This window comes from Emydura macquarii, unplaced genomic scaffold (assembly GCF_026122565.2).
Source record: "Emydura macquarii macquarii isolate MOO-44397 ecotype Brisbane River unplaced genomic scaffold, CSIRO-AGI_Emac_v2 contig_1644, whole genome shotgun sequence".
Lineage (NCBI taxonomy): Eukaryota > Metazoa > Chordata > Testudines > Chelidae > Emydura > Emydura macquarii.
In genome coordinates this window covers 20,909,968-20,930,931 of record NW_027131781.1, presented here as the reverse complement: position 1 = coordinate 20,930,931, position 20,964 = coordinate 20,909,968, and the positions used below count along the sequence as shown (strand labels likewise).

At 39.6% G+C, this 20,964-nt stretch overlaps 1 protein-coding gene across 6 annotated transcripts in view; it reads left to right on the top strand.

Moving 5' to 3' along the window:
* MYO5A (myosin VA) overlaps positions 1 to 20,964 on the top strand; it is a 98,107-nt gene that overhangs the window by 10,354 nt on the left and 66,789 nt on the right. For all 6 annotated transcript variants that reach the window (XR_010921319.1, XM_067555856.1, XM_067555852.1 and 3 more), the window contains 2 exons: positions 36 to 180; positions 17,589 to 17,745. Coding sequence is in view for 5 of the 6 variants with exons in the window: in XM_067555856.1 (XP_067411957.1) it covers positions 119 to 180; positions 17,589 to 17,745 (219 nt within the window). In the remaining variant the exon portion in view is untranslated. The remainder of the gene's footprint in view (positions 1 to 35; positions 181 to 17,588; positions 17,746 to 20,964) is intronic.

Genomic DNA, 20,964 nt, shown 5'->3' with positions numbered 1-20,964 from the left:
CATTAATAATAGATTTTGTTCCATTTTCTTTGTAGGTATCGTCTTAGTAGCCATAAATCCTTATGAGCAACTGCCTATCTATGGCGAAGATATCATCAATGCATACAGTGGTCAGAATATGGGGGATATGGATCCACACATTTTTGCTGTGGCTGAAGAAGCATATAAACAGATGGCCAGGTTTGTGAAAAAACAGTCTTTGAATTCAGTTTCCCATAGGAATGAGGTCTTAAGTTCCCAGTCAGTGGACTTGACTCCTCTTCTGTTTGTACCTCGTAGAAGGTGTTAAAAAGTTACTCTTTGCTCCACTGCTTTATTAAATTTCAAAACATAATAAACCCAGGAAATTAGCAAACAATAAAAAATCTTTTTATCCCTTAAAGATAGTACTCATTTGATCTGTAATAGGAAGGATTCATAAGAACTATTCAGAATTTAGGTCTAAATTAGATCAGATCTGTAAGGGGCAGTGTTGTTTCAGACTGATAAATAACAGAGGGCTAATTTTGGACCTCTAACTATTTTTAAGCAACAAATAATTGTGCTTACAGCATCCAAATATTTTACAATATTTACAATAGAAAAGACGATTAGTCTATGGATACTTTTAACAATACTTTCGACAATACTTTTGGAGAACAGTGTCTTAGTCATATCAGTGAAGCCAGAGCTGTACAATTTGGGTTTGGAAAAGAACTCATCAACCAGTATTTTAAGAGGCAAAAGAACAATTGTATAGAGAGTGTATGAAGAGAACAGATATGTGAGACTGAAATAATGTAATGATGCCACTACTGCAACGGAGTGAATTCTTACTTTAAGTATTCTTTGAAAATGGATTGTTCAACCAAGGAAAGTGGGCAGTGAAATCCAGCCCGTCTCTCTTAAATTCATGCCAAATTGAGAATTTGAAACATTTCAGTTTTTGAATGCAGACACTTTTAATCTGATGCTTGTTCATCTATGCCCTATTGTTACAGATAGATGCTTTTGAAACCCTTGTCCTTCAAGACATAGACACAGTAAACAAGATGGTTGAGTACCAGGTTTTCCATTGTGGTGTGGCAATTATGCACTACCCTATGAAAATGAAGCGCAGCACAGATGGGGTGAAAGTGATGAGATGGTCATCTTTCAGCCTTAGTTTTTTGTCATGGGCATTTTTATTGAAAGTCATGGACAGGATGCAGGCAATAGACAATGCATTATAAAAGCCAGAAGCCCCGCCGCCTGGGGCTGACAACCAAGAGCCCTGCCATCTGGGACTGAAGTCACGAAGGTCTCGTAAAATCACGGAATCCGTGACCTCTGTGATGAACTAGTAACCTTAGTCATCTTAGCATAATTGCATGTTCCATTAAGAATGTGTAAGGGAGAAGGGGAGAATAAAATGCTTCAAGGGCAGAAGCCTGGTCAGTCCTCCATATGAAAACAGTGAGTTTCATATTAACCACATAATAGACCCATTTCAGAAAAATAGTAGAACATGGTGCAATATGTGCTGATGTAGCGTGTTCATAGACTGCTCCTGCCTTGAAATAGTCAACATATAGACTACTATGTAAACCTTGTACATACATGTATACACCTTTTACACTGCAGTCTAGGTGTTTGGTATTTCAAGACAGTAGCAGTCTCTGAACAGGCTACATAGCAATCTAGGAGTTGGTTATTTCAAGAACTTGGCTTCTACTAAAGAAGTGTGTATAGAATTTGGTGTGAAAATGTGTGGATGAAATGGCAATCATATTTGCACTTGTAGCTGCTTCCATCTGGGGAGCTCATTGCTTTACAGAAATTAATGAATTAACCTTTCTAAATGTCTGTGAGGTAATAGTTTATTTCCATTTCACAGAAAGGTAACGGAGACAAACAGGCAATAAATGACTTGCCCAAGATCACCCAGTAAGCCTATAGCAGTGTGAGGAGTACAGCCCAGATCTTCTGAACTTCACTCTTGTGCCTTAACCCAACACCCTCCTTCCTCCAGCAATTTTTCAGTAGTTCCAAATTCTTGAATAATAATGAATAAGTCATGGGTAGAAATTTATTTTTAAAATGGGTTATAAGATGTTAAACAGGTGTGGAAATGATATTTTAAAATACTTAGCACCAATAAACTAAAATCATTTGTTTGTGTGTCTAGAGAATGTTATAACAAATGTATTCCTTTGTGAATACATTTATAAGAGTTAGTCATTTAAAGTGCAGTTTAAGCATATATTGGAACTATAGGTGAATATTTCAAAACTCCATTCAGTGCAAAGAAATTCTGTATAGTTTATTAAATGGTGTAATGATCTACTTGTTTACATTTTATGCCTATATTCTTAAGTGCTTTTTTTCCTTTCTCTGTTTTATGCCACTTATCTTTTTTTCCATTTGCCCTTGACTCTTTATTTAACCTGCTTGATGTTTTCTATTTCTCATTTTATGTCCAAGTTCAAAGTCCCTTACTATTACTAATTTTTTTACGATGATGCATATTTATGTCCTCTTTTTGGCTTCTCTCTAGGTCATTAATGTTTAATCTCACTTTAATTTGTTTTCTTTAGCTAATGAAGGCTAAAATCCACAATACATATTAAGATTTGCAATTCATCTGTTGGATTTAAAAAAAAAAAGAAAAAAAGAGCAGTTTAAGTCCTTATAGATTTTAAGGCCAGAAGGGATCATCGTGATCATCTAGTCTGACCTCCTGCACATTGCAGGCCACAGAACTTTACCTACCCACTCCTGTAATAGACTCATAATCTCTGGCTGAGTTACTGAAGTCCTCAAATCATGACTTAAAGGCTTCAAGTTACAGAGAATCCACCATTTACACTAATTTAAACCTACAAGTGACCTGTGCCCCATGCTGCAGAGGAAGGTGAAAAAGCCCCCAAGGTCTCTGACAATCTGAATCAGGGAAAAATTTCTTCCCAACTCCAAATATGGTGATCAGTTAGAGCATGTGGGCAAGATCCACAAGCCAGACACCCTGGAAAGAATCCTCTGTAGTAACTCGGAGCTCTCCCCATCTAGTGTCCCTTCGCCAGCCATTGGAGATATCTGCTGCTAGCAGTCACACATCAGATGCATCTTGGAGGCAGTTGTGGCCAGGAGAGAGTATCTGTTAGTGCCACTCTGTTGGAGCCCCAATACCAAGAAACCCTGCTGTGGGGAAAAAGCTGGTGCAGAGGCACAGGCCCTCACCCCAGATGATCTAGGTATCCCACAGATCCCTGGGATCTGCCAAATTTGGAGATGTGGCCATTTGGCTGCAGGACAAACCACTCTCCTGACAAGGCGATGTTGAGGAATCTCAACAAATGATTCTTTGCAGTTTTCTTCCCATAGAAACCCATTCTCTGGGGTTTTAATGTGGAAGAGGACAATATGGCACACTGAATTCTGTGGAGCTCCTCTTGTGACGACTTGCATGAATAATTCTTACTCATGTGAATAAGAGTTTGCCTGATAGGTCCATGTAGTGGTAATTTTACCTGGGACAATGAGCATGAATATTCCCATGAGCCTTATCTTTCTATCCATTTTAGGTTTTATATAGTAACCATCGACAGGATGTGTGTGTGTCTTGTGTGCGCTCTCTCTCATTTCTCATATGTCAAATGCTTCATTTGAACAAGTCTAAACAGATTTTGGCCCGTGTTTAAGGAAGATGTGCAATAGAAAAGGAAGCAAATTATCACTGAAACACTCATCTTTGTCTTGGAAGCATAAATCGCATTGTTAGCATTTGAACACTTGCATGTTTTGACATCTTTTTTGGAATTAAAGTCCTAAGCATTGTAAAAGTCATCATTTCCCAAATGTCAACTCAAGTTGTCCTATTTCAGTCTTACTCTCATAGAAAATAACTATGGTAACTATGTGATGTAATTTGGCAAACATTTGAGTTTTTAATTGCTAATGCTATACTTGCCCATGGAAGCAGTCCTCTAAGGAATTACAGTGTAGTATCTTCAAGGCTGGTTCTGTGTTGCCTTTTCTCGAAGTATGACCTGCTGATACCCCAATTTGCAAAATATTTTAGTAGAATAGTAAACCTTTTTGGGGGGCATTCCAGGATCAGCATACTAAGGCTATAACCCTCAACAAGTACAACTTCTCTTCCCTTTCCTTCTTTCTTTATTATTTAAGAAATCTCTGTGTTTGATTATAGGGTCTGGAAGAAAATCATCTGGGGATGATTGTGAACTGCAATAACATATAAGACTTACTATTTTCAGTTTAATATGTAACTAAGAGGTTTTAACTCGCTCTAGTCCATTCTGTTCTTGTGCTCCCTTGTGCTGTGCAATATTTGTGTGTACATTTAGGATAGTCATTATTTTTATAAATACTTATTTGACTATTCTGGTGCATTCTTATCCAGGGGTAGAGATCTCAGATACTGTTGAGCTCACCATTGTCAATTTAGATAAAAGAACTTGGCTGCTGCCTGCTGGTTCTCCAGCAGAATCATCCAGAGGAGATTCAAATTGGAAATAGAATTACATAATGATGAGAATATAAAGCTCCCAACAAATCCCAGATTTAAAAGGGACATTGTCAAACAGTTTTGTATTAAAAAATAATAATGATTTGACAGAACCTGAGGTGAATAGAATTTTTTTAAATGAAATTGTCTTTAATGTCAGCTTCTCTTAAATTTATCTGTACCTTGGTTGTGTTGGAAAATAGGCTAGGGAAAACTGAGCCAATTAATGTTTTTTGACTCTTTGAAATTTCACTTGTGCCAAATTTCAAAGTGCCAAAATTGTTTCACAGACTGTTATGCAAAATCTGCTTCTACCTTCAAAATATTGCACAGAAGTATCTTGGCAAAAGCCTTGAGAAACTTAGGCTCGAGGACAGATAGTAGCGGGGTAATAAAAATATATAGACAATCGCACACATTTGTAACATATACACAGATATTCATCAGATTAGGTGGGGATGGAAGTGACACTCAGACTAAAGGAGGAGAAAGAGGCAGGATGGTCCAGTGGTTAGGGTGCTAGTCTGGGGTTTAGGAAACCAGGGTTCAATTTCCTGTTCCCCCACAGATCTTGTGTGTGACTTTGGGCAGTCAGTGTCTCTGTGCTCAGTTCCCAATTTCCAAATGGGAGTAAAAGGGAAGGGCTATCTCATAGGGATGTTGTGAGGAGAAATACACTGAAGACTGCAAGTTTGATACTATGGTAATAGGGGTCACATAAGTGCATAATCTGGATAGACAGATACATGCAGGGAGCTCTTTATCAAATATTTAAGGCTTTCCTTTAGATTATGTGCAGACATGTTTAGTAGCTGTAAGAGGTAAGAAAGGTGGAAACAGCAGCCAGATCTTTCTACACAACAGAAGCAGGGAGTGACCTAGATCAGTGTTTCTCAACCTTTTAAGTAGCAAGTACCCCCTAACTTCTGAAAATTTTAAGAAGTACCCCAACACTCAATTTTCCATGGGATTTTATATTTACAGACTAATATGAGCCATATGTTGGAAGCAGGGCTGAGTATATAAGGCCATGATATGACAGATGTCAGATCTAGTGTGGGTAGGGTTACCATCTTTACATCAGGGGTGCACAACTCAAGTATGAACCTGGGCTAGAGGTGATGTTGGCCAAAGCTAGGAGGCTTTGAGCGACATGCCAATGCTGGGGAATATAAAGCACTGTGCCAAATTTTTTGTCATAGATTTGAGAAGAGGAAGGGGGTGAGAGAGAGAGACAGGGAAGGAGGGTGAGAGAGAGGAAAATCTAGGGCTGTCATAGTTGTCAATTTCACTGTTCAGCTAGAGCAGTGAAATTGACAAGTTTTCTGGGCACTGGGCTCTGAGCCAGGGAGAGGGGCTGACAGCTGGGCAAGTTGCAGGCTGCTGCTACCTGGCTGCCAGCCCGGGAGGTGGGCAACTGCCACCCAATCTGAGCTGGGGCAGAGGCTGGCTGGGACCCAGGGATGTTGGCAGGCAGCTGCTGCCCGTCTTCAAGCCGGGATGCTGGAGACTGTCCCTCAACTCGGAGCCGGGGCACGGGTGGCTGCCACCCAGCTGCGAGCCTAGCTTGTGAGACGCAGGAGGCTGCCACTGGGCTCCCACCTGGGAGATGGGACCCAGCGGGACGCGGGGGGCTGCTGCCTGCTTCCCCAGAAGCTAGTGGCTGCCACCCGCCTCCCAGCTGTGAGCTGTGACCAAGGCGGGAAGCGGGGGGCTGCCACCCACTTTCCCTGGAAGCAGGGGGCTGCCACCTGCCTCCCAGCTAGGACTGGGCAGGAAGTGGGTGGCTGCAGCCTGGCTTCCCGGGACTGTGTCTGCTGCCGCCTGCCTCCCAGCTGGGAACTGTGACTGGGCAGGAAGCAGGGGGCTTGCCGCCCAGCTGCCCCAGAAGTCAGCAGCTGCCGCCCGCCTCCCCTTCACTCTGTTTTTCCCCCAGGTACTCCCTGCCTGTGTCTCACGTACCCCTGGTTGAGAAACTATGACCTAGATCATTAGTGTCTAATGATTTTGGGGTTGCTCTTACTTATCGTGGCTAGGAACTAGGGGACCGTGGCCACCTTTGAGAGCTCTGGCTGCTTATTGGGAGAGACAGGGCCATGTCGCCAAAGGTCAGTGTCCTACAAGTGCCTGGGTTAGCATGGAGCAGTGGACTCTGCCATTTCCTGTTGTTTCACCAGTAATGGACTCCTCCTTTGGTTCAACTACTGGTTCAGCTGTTGCAAGCTCATCTTCCTTCCACAGACTCTGGAGATGCAGAAGACACTCAAATGGAGGAGGTGTCTCTGTAAACCAGAATTTGGTGGAGCCCGAATGTGCAGAGGGCATTATTGTTATGGTATAGCAACTGACAAGCCACGCTGTTCAGAACAGTGTCCCCAAACCATTACTGAGTCTTACAACCTGCATACCATATGACCGCGACAGGGCATACATTACAATCCACAGCATTAACATAGTCAGACTATGTATTGGAGCACTCAGCAAACTGATTTCACCGTAATAAAGATGATAGACGAGCCTCAACATGGAAAAACTACATATGAATGTAGTGATTGCAGAATCTTGGAACATTCAGAATGTGAAATATACCTGGCCTATGGGACTGGAGAGATCCCAGCAGCTGACAAAACCCTTTGTGCCCACATGGTTCTCTCTGTCCTGCAGGCTCTGTGCAAGATACTTTTCTGACAACTTCCCAGTGTCCCTTCCTGTTTTCATCTTCTTGTGGAGAATGACTGATGATTTGCTACCTCTCTATCTCCCCATGTCTCTTTGGTGGATGAATAAGTCTCCCCTGCAGATTGTTTAGGAGAAGGGAAGTAAAGCAGCTCTTCACACTTGTGCGCACACAGACCCTCTGCCCATTCATGGGCAAGGACTCATTATGCTAGGCGCTGTACAAACAGAACAGGACTATAATGGAGTTGTATGTATTTGCAGCCTCTCACTGGAGAAATTTCTTTTAGGGTTGTATTGATAACATTAGAATGAAAAAGGAAAATGTCCTTTCCTGCTCAAGGTAAGTGTGTTTGTGAATTATGAAGGAAGAGTAATGCACCCTATACTGGAATTCCCTGCTTGCTGACTGTTGTGTCTCGAGGGTGCAGCTATGATGTGTCATAATTGACATCTTGTCTTTTGTCCTGCTTCTTTGGACTAATGATTGTCTGCAGGCAGTGAAAGGGTTAAATATGGTCATAATTAGAGCCTGAAGTTCACATGAGGTGCCTGCTGGTTGCTGTACAATAAGCTTTAGCAGCCTATTGCAGCAATGACCTCAACAGTAATCCCAGAGAAATCAGTTTCATTTTGCTGGGTCATCTTTGTGCCCCTCCAGAGTGCAATCTGTCATGATTTCTCCATTTGTATGTGTTCAGTATGTCCAGAAAAATGGCACTTAATTCATTATAATTTCACCTCTTGGCATTTTTACATTCTAGAACTACACTTCCTGGATGCAATTAAAATTGTAAGCCATATGATTTGCTGTGAATTTGTCTTGTTTGTTTAGAAAACATGCACACTGGTTTCAAGGCTGTTCCTTAAAGCTTTTACCAGGTCGCAGTTGCAGAGTCACAGAGGGTTAACAGACTTAACGAGCTTCAGTCCTCAGTACTGAAGAGAGCATAGCTGAATTCTCTGTTTCTGGAGCATAAAATCTGGAGTGATGAGTTAATAATACAGTAATGCCTAGTTCTTACCTACTGGTTTTAATCTGTAGATTGCAAAGCATTTTATAAAGGAAGAGAGTATCATTATCCCCATATTACATAGGGGAAACTGAGGCACGGGGAAGGGAAGTGACTTGCCCAAGGTCACCCAATAGGCCAGTAGCAGGGCTGGGAATAGAATCCATATTTCCTAAGTCCCAGTCTAGTGCTCTAGCCAGTAGGTCCTGCTGCCTAACTTTTAAGCGAGTTTAGAGATCTGTGTGTGGTCAGCAGTGTCTTCAGTTGCAGTCTTCATGGTGACACATTATTCCCAATCTAATCTTTTTTTTCAATACAAAAAGTAAACCTCATTTATCTTGCATATTTTATGTGTCTCTATTTTGCTATGTCTAGGGCTTGGTGTGCTAAGCATATACCTGATGTCATACTTAGCGCATACAGAGAACCTCATGTCTGGCAAACATTTTACAGACATTCACTACCTAATCCCAGCACATCCCTCTGAAGTAGGCAAGTATAATAATGGGCTTTTTTACAAGTGGCAAAACTGAGACATGTTTGCATCTCATGCTTATTAAGCATGAAGTAGTTAGGGAAAAAAATGCCTTCTGGCTGGTAATGCAAAACCTGTTGTCATGACTCAGGGTAAAGTCAAACACATGTCTATTGAAGGTGGAGAGAATCTGATGCATTGCTTCTGTGAAGGGAACAGTACTTCAGGTCAGAGCATGTTGGAGCTGGATAACCAAGATGGTATTCAGGGCAGCGAGACAGTCAAGAATAGACCGGGTGGTGGAAATGCCGCCTGTTAGCTCTGTAGCAGGAGAAGTGGCGCACATTTTGGGGTATGTAAAGACATACATGGCGGTGTGCACTACTATGTAATTTCTTTCTTCATAATGTTGTTCATACAAAAATGCCACAGCATGCTTCAAAGCACTGTAGTCTCTAGTAGTAATACTTAGAGCTTGCATAGCGTGCACACCTTCAAAGTGTCTTACAAACATGAGCTAATTAATCCTCACAACAGCCCTTTGAAGACTGAAAGAATAATTATCCACATTACACCACACCCTTCTGTACATGCAAATACAAGTGAATTATGTCGATTTCATCGTTGCATGGTGGTTATGGTCAGGTTTTGGGGAGAAGGACTGTCAGAAAACTAAGAGCTATAAGGAGTCAGATTATATTTGTTAGACTGGGGTAGGAGTCATGGGCTATGGATAAAAGGTGAGTTTTGAAATAATATTTGTTGGGGAGTCAGTTAGCTACAGAGGAGGCTTTTGCAGATAATGGAGGCAGCCCAGGAGAAAGACCTGGCATCCTTCTTCAAGAGGCAAGATGAGTAAGTAAGTCTGCCCTTTGAGGAATTGGTGAATTGGAAAATCAGAAGAGATGAGGTCCAAAGTTGGGAAAGATTTTGGCATTAAGGAGACTAAGGAGCCAAATCCAGAAAGCCAGAGGATAATGAACTAACTTAATGCTAAAGAAAATTATTATCAAAATAGCATGTTCACAAGATTAGCAAAGGGCAAAATCTTGTTCCCCATACCCAATGTAAAAAGTAATTGGGAAGCTGAATTAACTTAGAAGATGCACATTTTAATCTGGTGCTGCTTTCATTTGGTCTCAGAGCTTTAGAAAATTGCTCTTTTTTTTTTTTTTTTTTTTTTTTTTAAAGAAACCGTTAAATTACTTATACTTGAAAAGCAATTACTGGCTTTGCATAGTTGCCAATTTTTAGAATGGCTTTAATGGATCTCACACTCCCTGTTGCATAGTATGGGCTCAGTTTCCAAAGACCTTCACAATGAGTGAGCAGTGCTAAACGTGGATAGCCTCATTTTCACTTAAAAAAATCCACAGTGCAGAATACAAGAACGGCCATACTGGGTCGGACCAGTGGTCAGTGTAGCCCAGTATCCTGTCTTCCAACAGTGGCCAATGCCGGGTGCTTCAGAGGGAATGAACAGAACAGAGAGTCATCAAGTGATCCACCCTGTCTCCCATTCCCAGTTTCTGGCAAGCAGAGGCTACAGACACTTCAGAGCATGGTTTTGCATCCCTGCCCATCCGGCTAATAGCCACTGATGGACCTATCCTCCATGAACTTATCTAGTTCTTTTTTGAGCCCTGTTATAATGTTGGCCTTCACAACATCCTCTGGCAAAGTGTTTCAAAGATTGACTGCGTTTTGTGAAGGAATACTTCCTTTTGTTCATTTTAAACCTGCTGCCTATTAATTTCATTAGTTCTTGTGTTATGAGAAGGAGTAAATAACACTCCTCATTCACTTTCTCCACACCAGTCACAATTTTATATCTCTCTATCATATCGCCTTTTAGTTGTCTCTTTTCCAAGATGAAAAATCTATTTTATTAATCTCTCCTCAAATGGAAGGTCTTCTATACCCCTAATCATTTTTGTTGCCCTTTTCTGTACCCTTTTCAATTCCAATATATCTTTTTTGAGATGGGGTGACCAGATGTGCATGCAGTATGTGAGATGTGGTTATACCATGGATTTATAAACATACGAAGGCAGAAAGCAAGATGTTGTATATACAGTTACTCAAGTGATGCACAGATGCAAAGTTTTGCAGGTGTAATGGGGCATACATGGTTTGCACCCCTTGCCTGTTGTGTGGCTTTAAAACTTTGATCCTTTATTTATTATAGAGACTCTGCGAAACTAAACTTCTGTCAGACTTTAAATTCTGCAATGTATAAGGTAATGGATTTTTCTGAGTCATTGCCATCTCCTCCTTTTTCTCTATCCAGCAATGGGAAAGAGTCTTTTTTACTTCAGTTGCGCTTGGATTAGACCTATCGTGAGAAGGTTTACAGGCCAACACACTAATCCAAGTAGTCTGAAGCTTCATTAAATAGAGTGTTAACAACTTGTTTTGATTATTGCATTCTGTCAATAAGGCATAGGTGCTCTCTATCCTCCTAAATGTCTTATACGTCTTACTCAAGTCCCTGATCACTCTTCCTATTCTTTAGTTTCAACCCTATGTTCTTGTACTACCAAACTTCTTTCTGTTCAGTGGAAACTGCCCTGGTCATATGAACATAGTGTAAGGTCTCAAGTCCCTGCAGATGCAGTATGTAACCAATGAAAGACTGTTACTTTTTTTAAAGTTTTATTAGAAAATTGCTGTAAATGTCTGATAGCTGTGCTGGCAGTTGTATGTGGGTATGTCATACGTACATTTGTGTGAGCATGGAGGTTGCTGTCAGTAATCTTGTACTCGTTTCTTTTCCCAGGCTATAGTACTTTCTACAATTACATCTTTAAAATACAAAATAGCACCAACTCACTGTCCCGCTGAAGTGTGATACTCTGTTGAACAGAGCTCCATACTGTGAAGTATTTCTGTGTTCAAGCCAATTAGGCTACAGCAATGCTGCTTTAGCATTGACTTAAAAGGAAGCAGAATTATTTCAGCGCTGAGTGCATTTGAAAATGTTACCCTTAGATTTTAGTGAATTTTAGAAACCCAGATATAGTACTCACTACTAATAATCGTCTTACTTAAGGGAAAAAAGCCATTACACCATCCACTCCATCTCCCCGCCCAAGCAGGATTGTTTCCTGCAACCACTTTCTTGTCTCTTGTCCAGTGCAATTTCATTTGTATATTACAAAAACATTTTCTCTATATGTTACATTTTAAACCAGACTGGAGCACTCCTGTTTTGCTGCTAGGCTTCAGATGAGCAGAAAGGGTCTTTAGTGTCAGATTGTGCAGTGGTTTTGTGAAGCTGATAAATGTCTTTTGGGAAGTAGGTTGTAAACTCAAGGTTCCAGGGACAAAGGGAGTATACTGATCTACTTCTCCATTTGGCATTCTGATAATAAGATTCCTCATAAATGTTGCTTGTCATCATTGCTGTGATGATATCTTGAATTCAGTTCCGTTCTGCTCACAATATCTGACCATCCTGTCATAGAATAAATAGAGACCTGTGCTGTTTAATTAGAAGTTTTGTAAAATTGTTGTTAAAATTTACCAGCCCAGGCACAAAGTCTGCTAGTCCATCATTTACCACGATTACCGATGATGAAAAATTGAGATTTTGTCCGTCAGACAGAATTTCTTCTGAGTGGAATTTTGTAGGGCTCAGGTATAGCATCTAAATCTTAACTCTCCAGATTAAACTTCGGACGTCTTTTCATGACAATCCAATGAGTGTTAAGGTTGTGTAACTCTGTAGTTTATCACTTTACACACTCTGTGTTGCAGTCATGATTTTCTGCAAAAAGAGTATACAAATGGCACATGTGTAGATAATGGGGATGTTAATAAGTAGGGTGGGTGGCAGAGAGGTGTCACATGCACAAAATTACCCTAGTTTCTCTACTTTAAAGGCTGGAAAATTAAATTATGCCACCAGATAAGTTTTCACTATGGCCTTCCATTGATTATGCATTTCAGATGCATGACCTTTCGAGTGTTCAGAGTATCAAGTCAAAGATCGGGGTTTAATGATTTTTTTGGTTTTTGAATACTTGAAAATACCCTTTATTTTTTAACTCAGAAGGGACTTTAGTAACTGACTGTTCTCATTAGGGGTCTAAACCTAGTTTATGATTATCTCAGCTTGCATATTTCCTTTGGCATACACAATGTGTTTTTAACATTTTTTTAAACACCATCCATTGTATATGATTATCTTTTTAGTGGTTACTTTTTTGCTCTGCGTGCGGTTGTGTGTTTTATTTTGCTTCTTGATGGTTTAATTGAATGTAAGAAACACCTCCATGGCTAGCCTAGTTCCTGAGAATGCACCCTTTGCCTGGAAGGCTTTTATCCCTTTTATTAAAGTGTGAATAATTTTGTTGCCTGTTGTAGGATATTCATCTTTTAAAAAATAAACAATTTTCTATTTGCCAATGCTTTTGGCAAGGACTTTGATATTAACAGTTCATCCCAGGCAGTTCTTCATGTTTGGGACATTTAATGATCTTTCTCATTCCCCAAATGCAAAGTGTGATTTTGGAAGCTTTGGTGTTCTTCTCACCCTTCTTTGCCCAGTCAAAGCTCAGTTTTAGGTGGAATTACATCAAAAATATCTACTAGATATTGTCTTTGGGAATATGGAAATCCTTCGCTTGCTGGATATCTCAGGAAATTCATAACCCCTGTTATAGTTAATCCTTAAAGAGGAAGTCATAATAGTTTTCTACAGCTGTCAGTGTGTATGTGCTCACGCGTGTGCTTGGTGGTCGGTGACAGAGTTCAGTGAGTGAATAGGTGACCTATAGCCTGATCATGCGGACGCCAATTAGTTCCCCCTGGGTCCCAAAGAAATCTGATGAGGTAATTTAGATAATCAGTCAGGCTGGTGGGTTGGGTGAGGTAAAGAGCCAGTTAGTTAATCAGCCAAGCAGGATAAAGAAACACAGGAAGGAAGTATGGAGAGAGAGAGAGGAGCTGGGCCAGCTGAGCCTAGTCTCTCAGAGGCCTCCCAAAAGGGAGAACTATGCTCCTCTCAGGAACTGAGGAAAGGGCCAAAAGTGCAGAGTTGCCTGTACATTGGTGTAGGGAACTCATATAAATGGCACTGGGAATGCACAACCAGTGGACTCGGTGCGGTTTATGTGATGCAAGAACATAGTAGTGAAGGCACGGCCTTGTTACATGGTTTCATATCTGACTTTATTTTGAACTAAGTTATCATTCCCATTTTCCTCCTCTTTTAAAAGTAATTTGAGCTGCTAATTGTGGAGAAATAGAGGCTATTTTTTTTTTGTCAACATTTTAATGCTTTGGTGAAATAGCTCTTGTAAATGGTGCCCGTCAAGGACTTCAAAACCATTTGAACCATGTTTTGATCTATTTTGGATGATGTAACAAGTCTGTGTCCTGGGGATAAAATTGCTAGGGTGGGAGGAAGAATAAAGAGATGGAACACTGAGAGCTGATTTTTGGTATCAGTTTAGAGTCTGAAATCCAGGAGACAATTTAAAATGTTGTAAATAATAATCCTATTGTGAGCAAGTGGACACAGATTTAATGGCACCTATTGTATTTTTTCTTAAATGTGAAACTTCTCTATTCTCCGCATGCTGGGGCACTAAGGAAACTATTCATCTTCAAAGCTAATAGTGGAGCATGACTGACACTTCTTTGGATCCCTCAGATGTTTACACAGTTATTCCAGCTTTCCAATACAACTAACAACATTTTAGATCCTGTGCTACAGTTGCTTCATTAACCTCCAGAAAAGACCATGATATCATAATTAAATAGTCATTTGTAAGGTATTTTTTAAATGATATATTCATATCAAACACTATATTTCAACACTTATTAGTATCTAATTAGTCTACAGGTATACACGCCTTGTAGTAAGAGAAGCCGATTGGGCTCTAACAGGCTTCTCATGTCAGTTTGTGCCAGTCCTGGGAGATGTACGGGACAGAATGAGACATTTTTATTATGGTGTTCCATTCCTGGAACTAGAGTTAATGTTCTATCAGGACTTCTGTTATAAATCCATATTATCTGGGATTATAGCTTTGCAAATATGTGTGTGTCTGTTTAATATAGATAGCTCTGCTGCTGAGACTTGAGATGTGGACACCCAATCCAAATCCTGAGCGTTAAAGTTTATAAAAGATTTATATATAATTGTTTCAACATGTCTTCCTTGGGGTGGTAAGTAAATTTAGTCCTGAAGAAAGATACTAGGTTGTCAGTTGGAATTGAAGTCCTCCGTTTATCCAGAAAGCTTGTCCAGCACAGGCAGTAGCAGTATGAGCTTCCCTGACATGTCCTGCCAATCATCCTTTCATCAAGAGGTAACAAGGCAGCTGAATCTTGATGCCCATTCAGTCTTTAGCCTCTCTGAGACTATCATCTGAGCTGCTAATTAAGGTTTGTGATGGGCATGGTTCAGATACAGCTAGTGGTGGTTTTTGATGGAGCTTCTGTCCTCTAGAAACTAGACTGCGATTTCTTGTAGGTCACTCAACAGCCTGCGGATGGTAACGACTCTTGATCAATGCAGGCCTTGTCTGGATCAAAGATGGTGACATAGAAATTAAAGGCTTGTTATCTCATTACACATCTCCTGAGTCCTCCAGCTGCTCAGGTTGCAGCGTAAGTTTCATGTTCTAAGAGCAGGGAGATGTTGTTCTTTCCATAATGTGGAATACAGGAGGAATAAAAGGCTACAAGCTGTTCGGCATTTTGGCCCATTTTTGACAGATGTAGAGGTTGTCTACATGAGAGAGAACCAGTCCACTGTCTGTCACACTAATTAAACCAAAAGGAAAGTGACATATTTTGGGTTGGGACACTTGCAAATCCTTCAAGAACTAATACAGCCTTCTTTCTATGTTTTCTTTTTCATTCCCAGTAATCAATTCAGCTCATAGCATTCCCTGATAAGCATAGATACTGTCTCTGTCTTCTCTGTATACTGACACTGGATAAACCTCTGTTTCTGATGAGGGAATGAGGAAAGAGTAAGAGTCTTTCTCCCTCCTCCTGATTGAAATTCCTGATCTTTGCCACAGGAAGTCCCATAATTCCACCTCCCTTATTCATTCAAACCAGAGTGTGTACACTAGATTTTTTGGGCTTCAGAAAGGAAGCATCCTAACAGGTTGATGGTTGCTAAGTGGTAGTAATAACTAGTCAAACCACATTTCCCTAGGATCTTCCTTGGGGAAATTGCTTTCTGCACTGAAGGAGGATTTTTGAGGATGGGCAACTCTAGCCAGGAAAGAGGCTCTTTTTCATTGGATTTGGACAAGTGTAACATCTCAAGCAATAAGCCTATGCTACCTATTATCAGATGTCAAGGTGAATAGGTACACTTTGTTGTGACTTTTCCGTCTGAGCCTGTCAGCTTAATATGAGACAGCACGTGAATTATGCGGTATTCATCATTCATGCCCAACATATTGTTGATAAGCCAGAGGCGAAGAAAATGCACAAAAAATAAGTTTGTTCTGACTTTAACCTTTTCTTATTTATTGAAATAATTGGCTGCTGCTTTAGTTTTGGCTTCATTCTGCCAGGATGTGGCAAATTTGTTTTACCACTACATGTATTCAGTATAAATCAGGCCTTGTCTCTCAAAGGTGTGATGTAAACAGTTAGTCCTTTTAGTATACAACTTTGTGCTGCATGAAACAGACACTAGAGCTGTGTTCTTATCAGGAGTTTTGGGAATATTTCTGGAGACAGATAAAGATGGAGAGAAATAACCTGGTCTGTTAATTTAGGACAGTATTCACCCTGGTTGTTATGGTCTCTCTCGCTTTCTTTTTCCCCCCTAAAGCCTCACAAGTAGAACTCAGATCTCTTGCATATTTTCAGACTACTTAAACAAGAATCATTTCTGATTGTTTTTTATTAGATTGGTAGATTAAATATATACTTTTTCATGCCATCTCAGCATGATGATTTTGACAGGCAGCTGGAGGCAGTAAACATTCTGTCTGAACACATGCCTGCCTGGTCCTTCATTTATATTTATTGTACATCATGGTCTTGGGGGACTGAGTTTAGGGGCTTGGGAGCAAACAACTCCTGAATTCTAATCTCAGTTCTGTGAGTGATTCTCAGTACATTCTTGGGCAAGTCATTTATCCTTTCTCAGGTTTCCCATTTGTAAATTAGAGATAATGCTTACCTAATTTACAGGGATAGCTGTCTGAAACCTTATTAGCTATAGTTTGTCTATTACTTTGGAAATAAAAAGTTTTGTAGACGTGACACTTTTTATTGTCACAACACTTGAAAAGTTTTGGATCTTTTTAAACAGCGGATTTCACAGGCAAAAATAGGTCTGCTCTAGCTGTAGAACTCCTCAAACCAGAGGCTATGGGCAAAGCCTGCTTTGGAAGGGAGAAAAATTGTTTGTTTGGTAACACATGGAGATTTAAGCTAGACTGTTCAAAAAACTAAGGTCTAGAACAAATGAAGGGAATAGGCTTATAGGAAGCATTGTCGAATGATTATATAAGAAGAATGGGAGATAGGAGACCACCCTTTTGTTTCTGAATATGCTACTAATTTCCTTATCTGTAAATTGGGGACATTAATAATTACCCACCTTTAGTAAAGCACTTTGGGAATCTGGATAGAAGGCACTAACTACCACGTTTTGTTCACATAAACAGCATGAAGCTCAAGACGACATCCAGGCTCAAGTGCTTTGGAGGAAATCTAATGACAGAGCAGACTGAAATGGCAGTCTTGATTCTAAATTCCCATCCTGGCTGAGCACTAGGGCCCAGTTAGCCCAACAAGAAGCTAGATCACCAGAAGCCTTGGTTTAATCTTATGCGTGCACATTATATGTACTGTTATCATATATGGTGAAAGGGTTGTAGCCAAGTTGGATGCACAAAAAATAGGTGTGCTTTAGCAAACAGCTGGTAATTAACATGTTTTCGTGTTTCAGAGATGAACGGAATCAGTCAATCATTGTAAGTGGGGAATCTGGAGCAGGAAAGACTGTCTCTGCTAAGTATGCCATGAGATACTTTGCCACTGTAAGTGGTTCTGCCAGTGAAGCTAATGTTGAAGAGAAAGTACTGGCTTCCAACCCTATCATGGAGGTAAGAGAGGATAAGACACTGCATCCACTATCTGCTTACTTTCTGTTGCTACTATTGGTGGTTACTACAACACTCAGTGAACAGAAATACAAGTAATTTTTTAAGGCATTCAAATGTTGGACTGAAGATGAGATTTATAAGGATTGCCATAATCTCATTTCTTCTCTCCCTTTCCAAGAAAGGGCTCTAAATTGAGATGTCTTTTTGTGCACTGTTCAGGGGGAGGTGGGGAAGAGAGAGGATGTGACAAATTCAATACAGCAGAAATATTTCAAGTGCCAAAGAAGCTTTATAACACTGATATTTTTCAGACTGCTAGCCAAATGAATATGGAGGAGGAAGTGGGGAGGGTATACATAAAATCTGCAGAAGGGTTAATACCCTTATTTTTTTCAGTAGAATCTTTAACCGATGCCCTACACATGTAATATACTGTTTTATTCTATTAATTGTGTTTTATTGGGAAAAGATTTGGTGTATAGAGCAAAATTTCAGTTTTATGGGCTATAACTCTTATTGGGAATACTGAGTGAAAAACATCTATCTATTGCATGAAACACTGATTTCTGACGATAAAATATATATAATAGAAAAAAATTCACTTTGCAGTATTTAGATCTTGTATAATGCTGAGGACTATCCCCATCCCTGAACCAGTGCCCCACTAACTAACTAGGCTGGACTTCAACCCCATGTTCTTTTGGCCCAGAGGCAAGAGTGCTGAAAATATATTGTGAGGCAACCATGTAATTTCCTTATTGCTGCAGGATAACTTTTCTACAGACAGATGTGAGGACAATTTGAAAATTAAGATCTCATGATTTAGCAGAAACAGTTCTTAGTGATCATCTTCATCTACGTTACCATTTAGCTGTATTTCTCATTTTATCAGCAAATGTCCTGTAGTTTCAAATGGTAGCTGAGGTATTGGTCAGTTAAGGAGCTACAGTGAAACATGGGGAAGAAAACAATATCGGGAGGAATTCTTTAAGAGAAGTAACTGCAGAAAACATGTATATATGATCTGTTTGGCTTAAAAAAGTGGAACTCCATGTTTAGAGCAATTGATGACTCACTGGATACTTAATATCCACGTGGTATAGAGTGAAATTGAAGCAGTAAGTGTTTTTCAAGCTAATACGATTCCTCATAGGCGCACAGTTAAAATATGTGAAATTACCTAAAAATCACTAACGATAATGCAAATGATGCCACCTATTTCTTTTTCAAGTATTTTTTAAAATAAACTCTTTTATTCCTTCTTTCCTCCTTGCTCAAGCACTTCTTGACACCCCAAAAGCACAGAAGGTGCTATAACTGCATTAGCACAACTGTGGCACATATGGTTTTGGTGTATTCTCTCAGAAGGTAATTTTGCTTGGTTTGCAGTGCTGTGTGGCATTTCAAAACAAAGTCTTGTGGCTTAATAACCCCAGGGATACTGACTACACCCAGTTCCAATTGATTGCTGTTCTTATAATGACTTAAAGAACACAGATTTGTTCTGGGAGTTTTAAAATCTGCCTTGGCTGAGTCACTCACTGAGGTAGAAATGGAAATGAATTTTGAAATAGAACAGAAAGGAATTAGCCCAGGCTTAATCATTCATTGAGAATGAGAATAATTTTAACCTGTTTCATGCCTCTGGTGCATGTGCGTGTTTGTACCATAATGACAACTTTACTTCAAAGAGTTGAACTACAGGCTCACCCAACCCAGGACCTAAACCAGCAGTGTTGGGGTTTCATGAGTCTTAGGAGAGGAGCACGTGGGAAAGGAGCCAACCATAAAGGGGAGTAAGAAATGGCAGCAGAGGTGAAAGACCTCCCATGGTAGTCACTGTGTGCCAGCACTCTGTTCACACAATTTAGACTGAAATATGAATAAATTACTAATGAGTCACCTGAGATATTTTGCTCTTTTACTTAGGCTAAAATCTTAAACCAAGGAAATCCTCCTCCAAACAAAATAAAAAAACCAAACTGACCACTATTGAAGTGTGAGATTTAATTTCCAAAGCAAGGAAATTTAAAGTGAGGACTAAAAATGTGACTCTCCATCTTTAACTGTTATCTCTAAAAATAAAAATTACAGTGCTTTGTTTTTGATTTTCTAACTTGTTAAAGGATAGTGTCAAACCTGTGCAGACTAAAATTGGACTTATTTTTAAAATTATTAAAGTTGGGTGGAGAAAGTCCTCTGGACTCCAAACAACTTCTGAGTTTTTAAATCTGTCATGCCATTGCTGAGAATGTTGTTTGGTTTTTTTTTAAATCTGCAATTGCATTTAAGTAGGATCTAGAGTAGCAAAAATAGCATTTTGAATTCTGCAGTTGCAGAACCAGCAAAAAAAAAAATTGTAGACATTAGGAGGAAAACCAATAATTCTTAATTGTATGGTTAATTTGAAACAGGAAAAAAGTCAGCACTTACCAAATAAAAATGTTGTAAATCAGAACAAGAATATCATTTTATTTTCTGGCTTCTAAACTGACATTCGAAGCAGCAGAGCTTTGGCAACTACAATTATTCATGACAAAATACTTCTGACACTGTCCTTTTTGTTTTTATTTAATAAATACTCCATACTGCCTGATGCTCAATTAAATACTGCGCATTGCTAATGACTTTTAAAATGCTTATTTTGTAATCAATAATTATAATCCTTCTGTAAATATGTGATTACTGACTTTTTAAAATATGTACTATTTATATAACCTCACTCAGCTCTGAAGGAACCCTTATCATTCATTTACAAGGTAGGAACAAGGTACAGATGGACAATTTTTAAAACTTACTCTGTTGGTCACTACAATGTTTAGAGTTCCAATGACTTTTTAAAATTAAATTATTTTAAAAATGTCTGTTTTTAAAGTACACATTTTATACATTTAAAACTCTAGGGCATTAGACCACATGAAGGAGGAATTAATTATTTGAGGGATAAGCAGCCACTTGCAGAGCAGTAATTGTTTTCTTGATAAAATAACAGTATTACATAATTATTCACAAAGCAGCAACCCATGTTACAATAGCAGCAATTTTTAATCATTTGAATGCCCATAACCATATATGGCATTCAGGGCCAGTTTTTTAGAACTGTGAAGGAGTACATTATTTGCTGCTCTTATTATTGTTTGTATTACTTGTAATCTTTGCGGTAATTGCAAATGCAAATGACCGTTTAGACATCCATTTGGTCATCCGAGTGTGCTACTA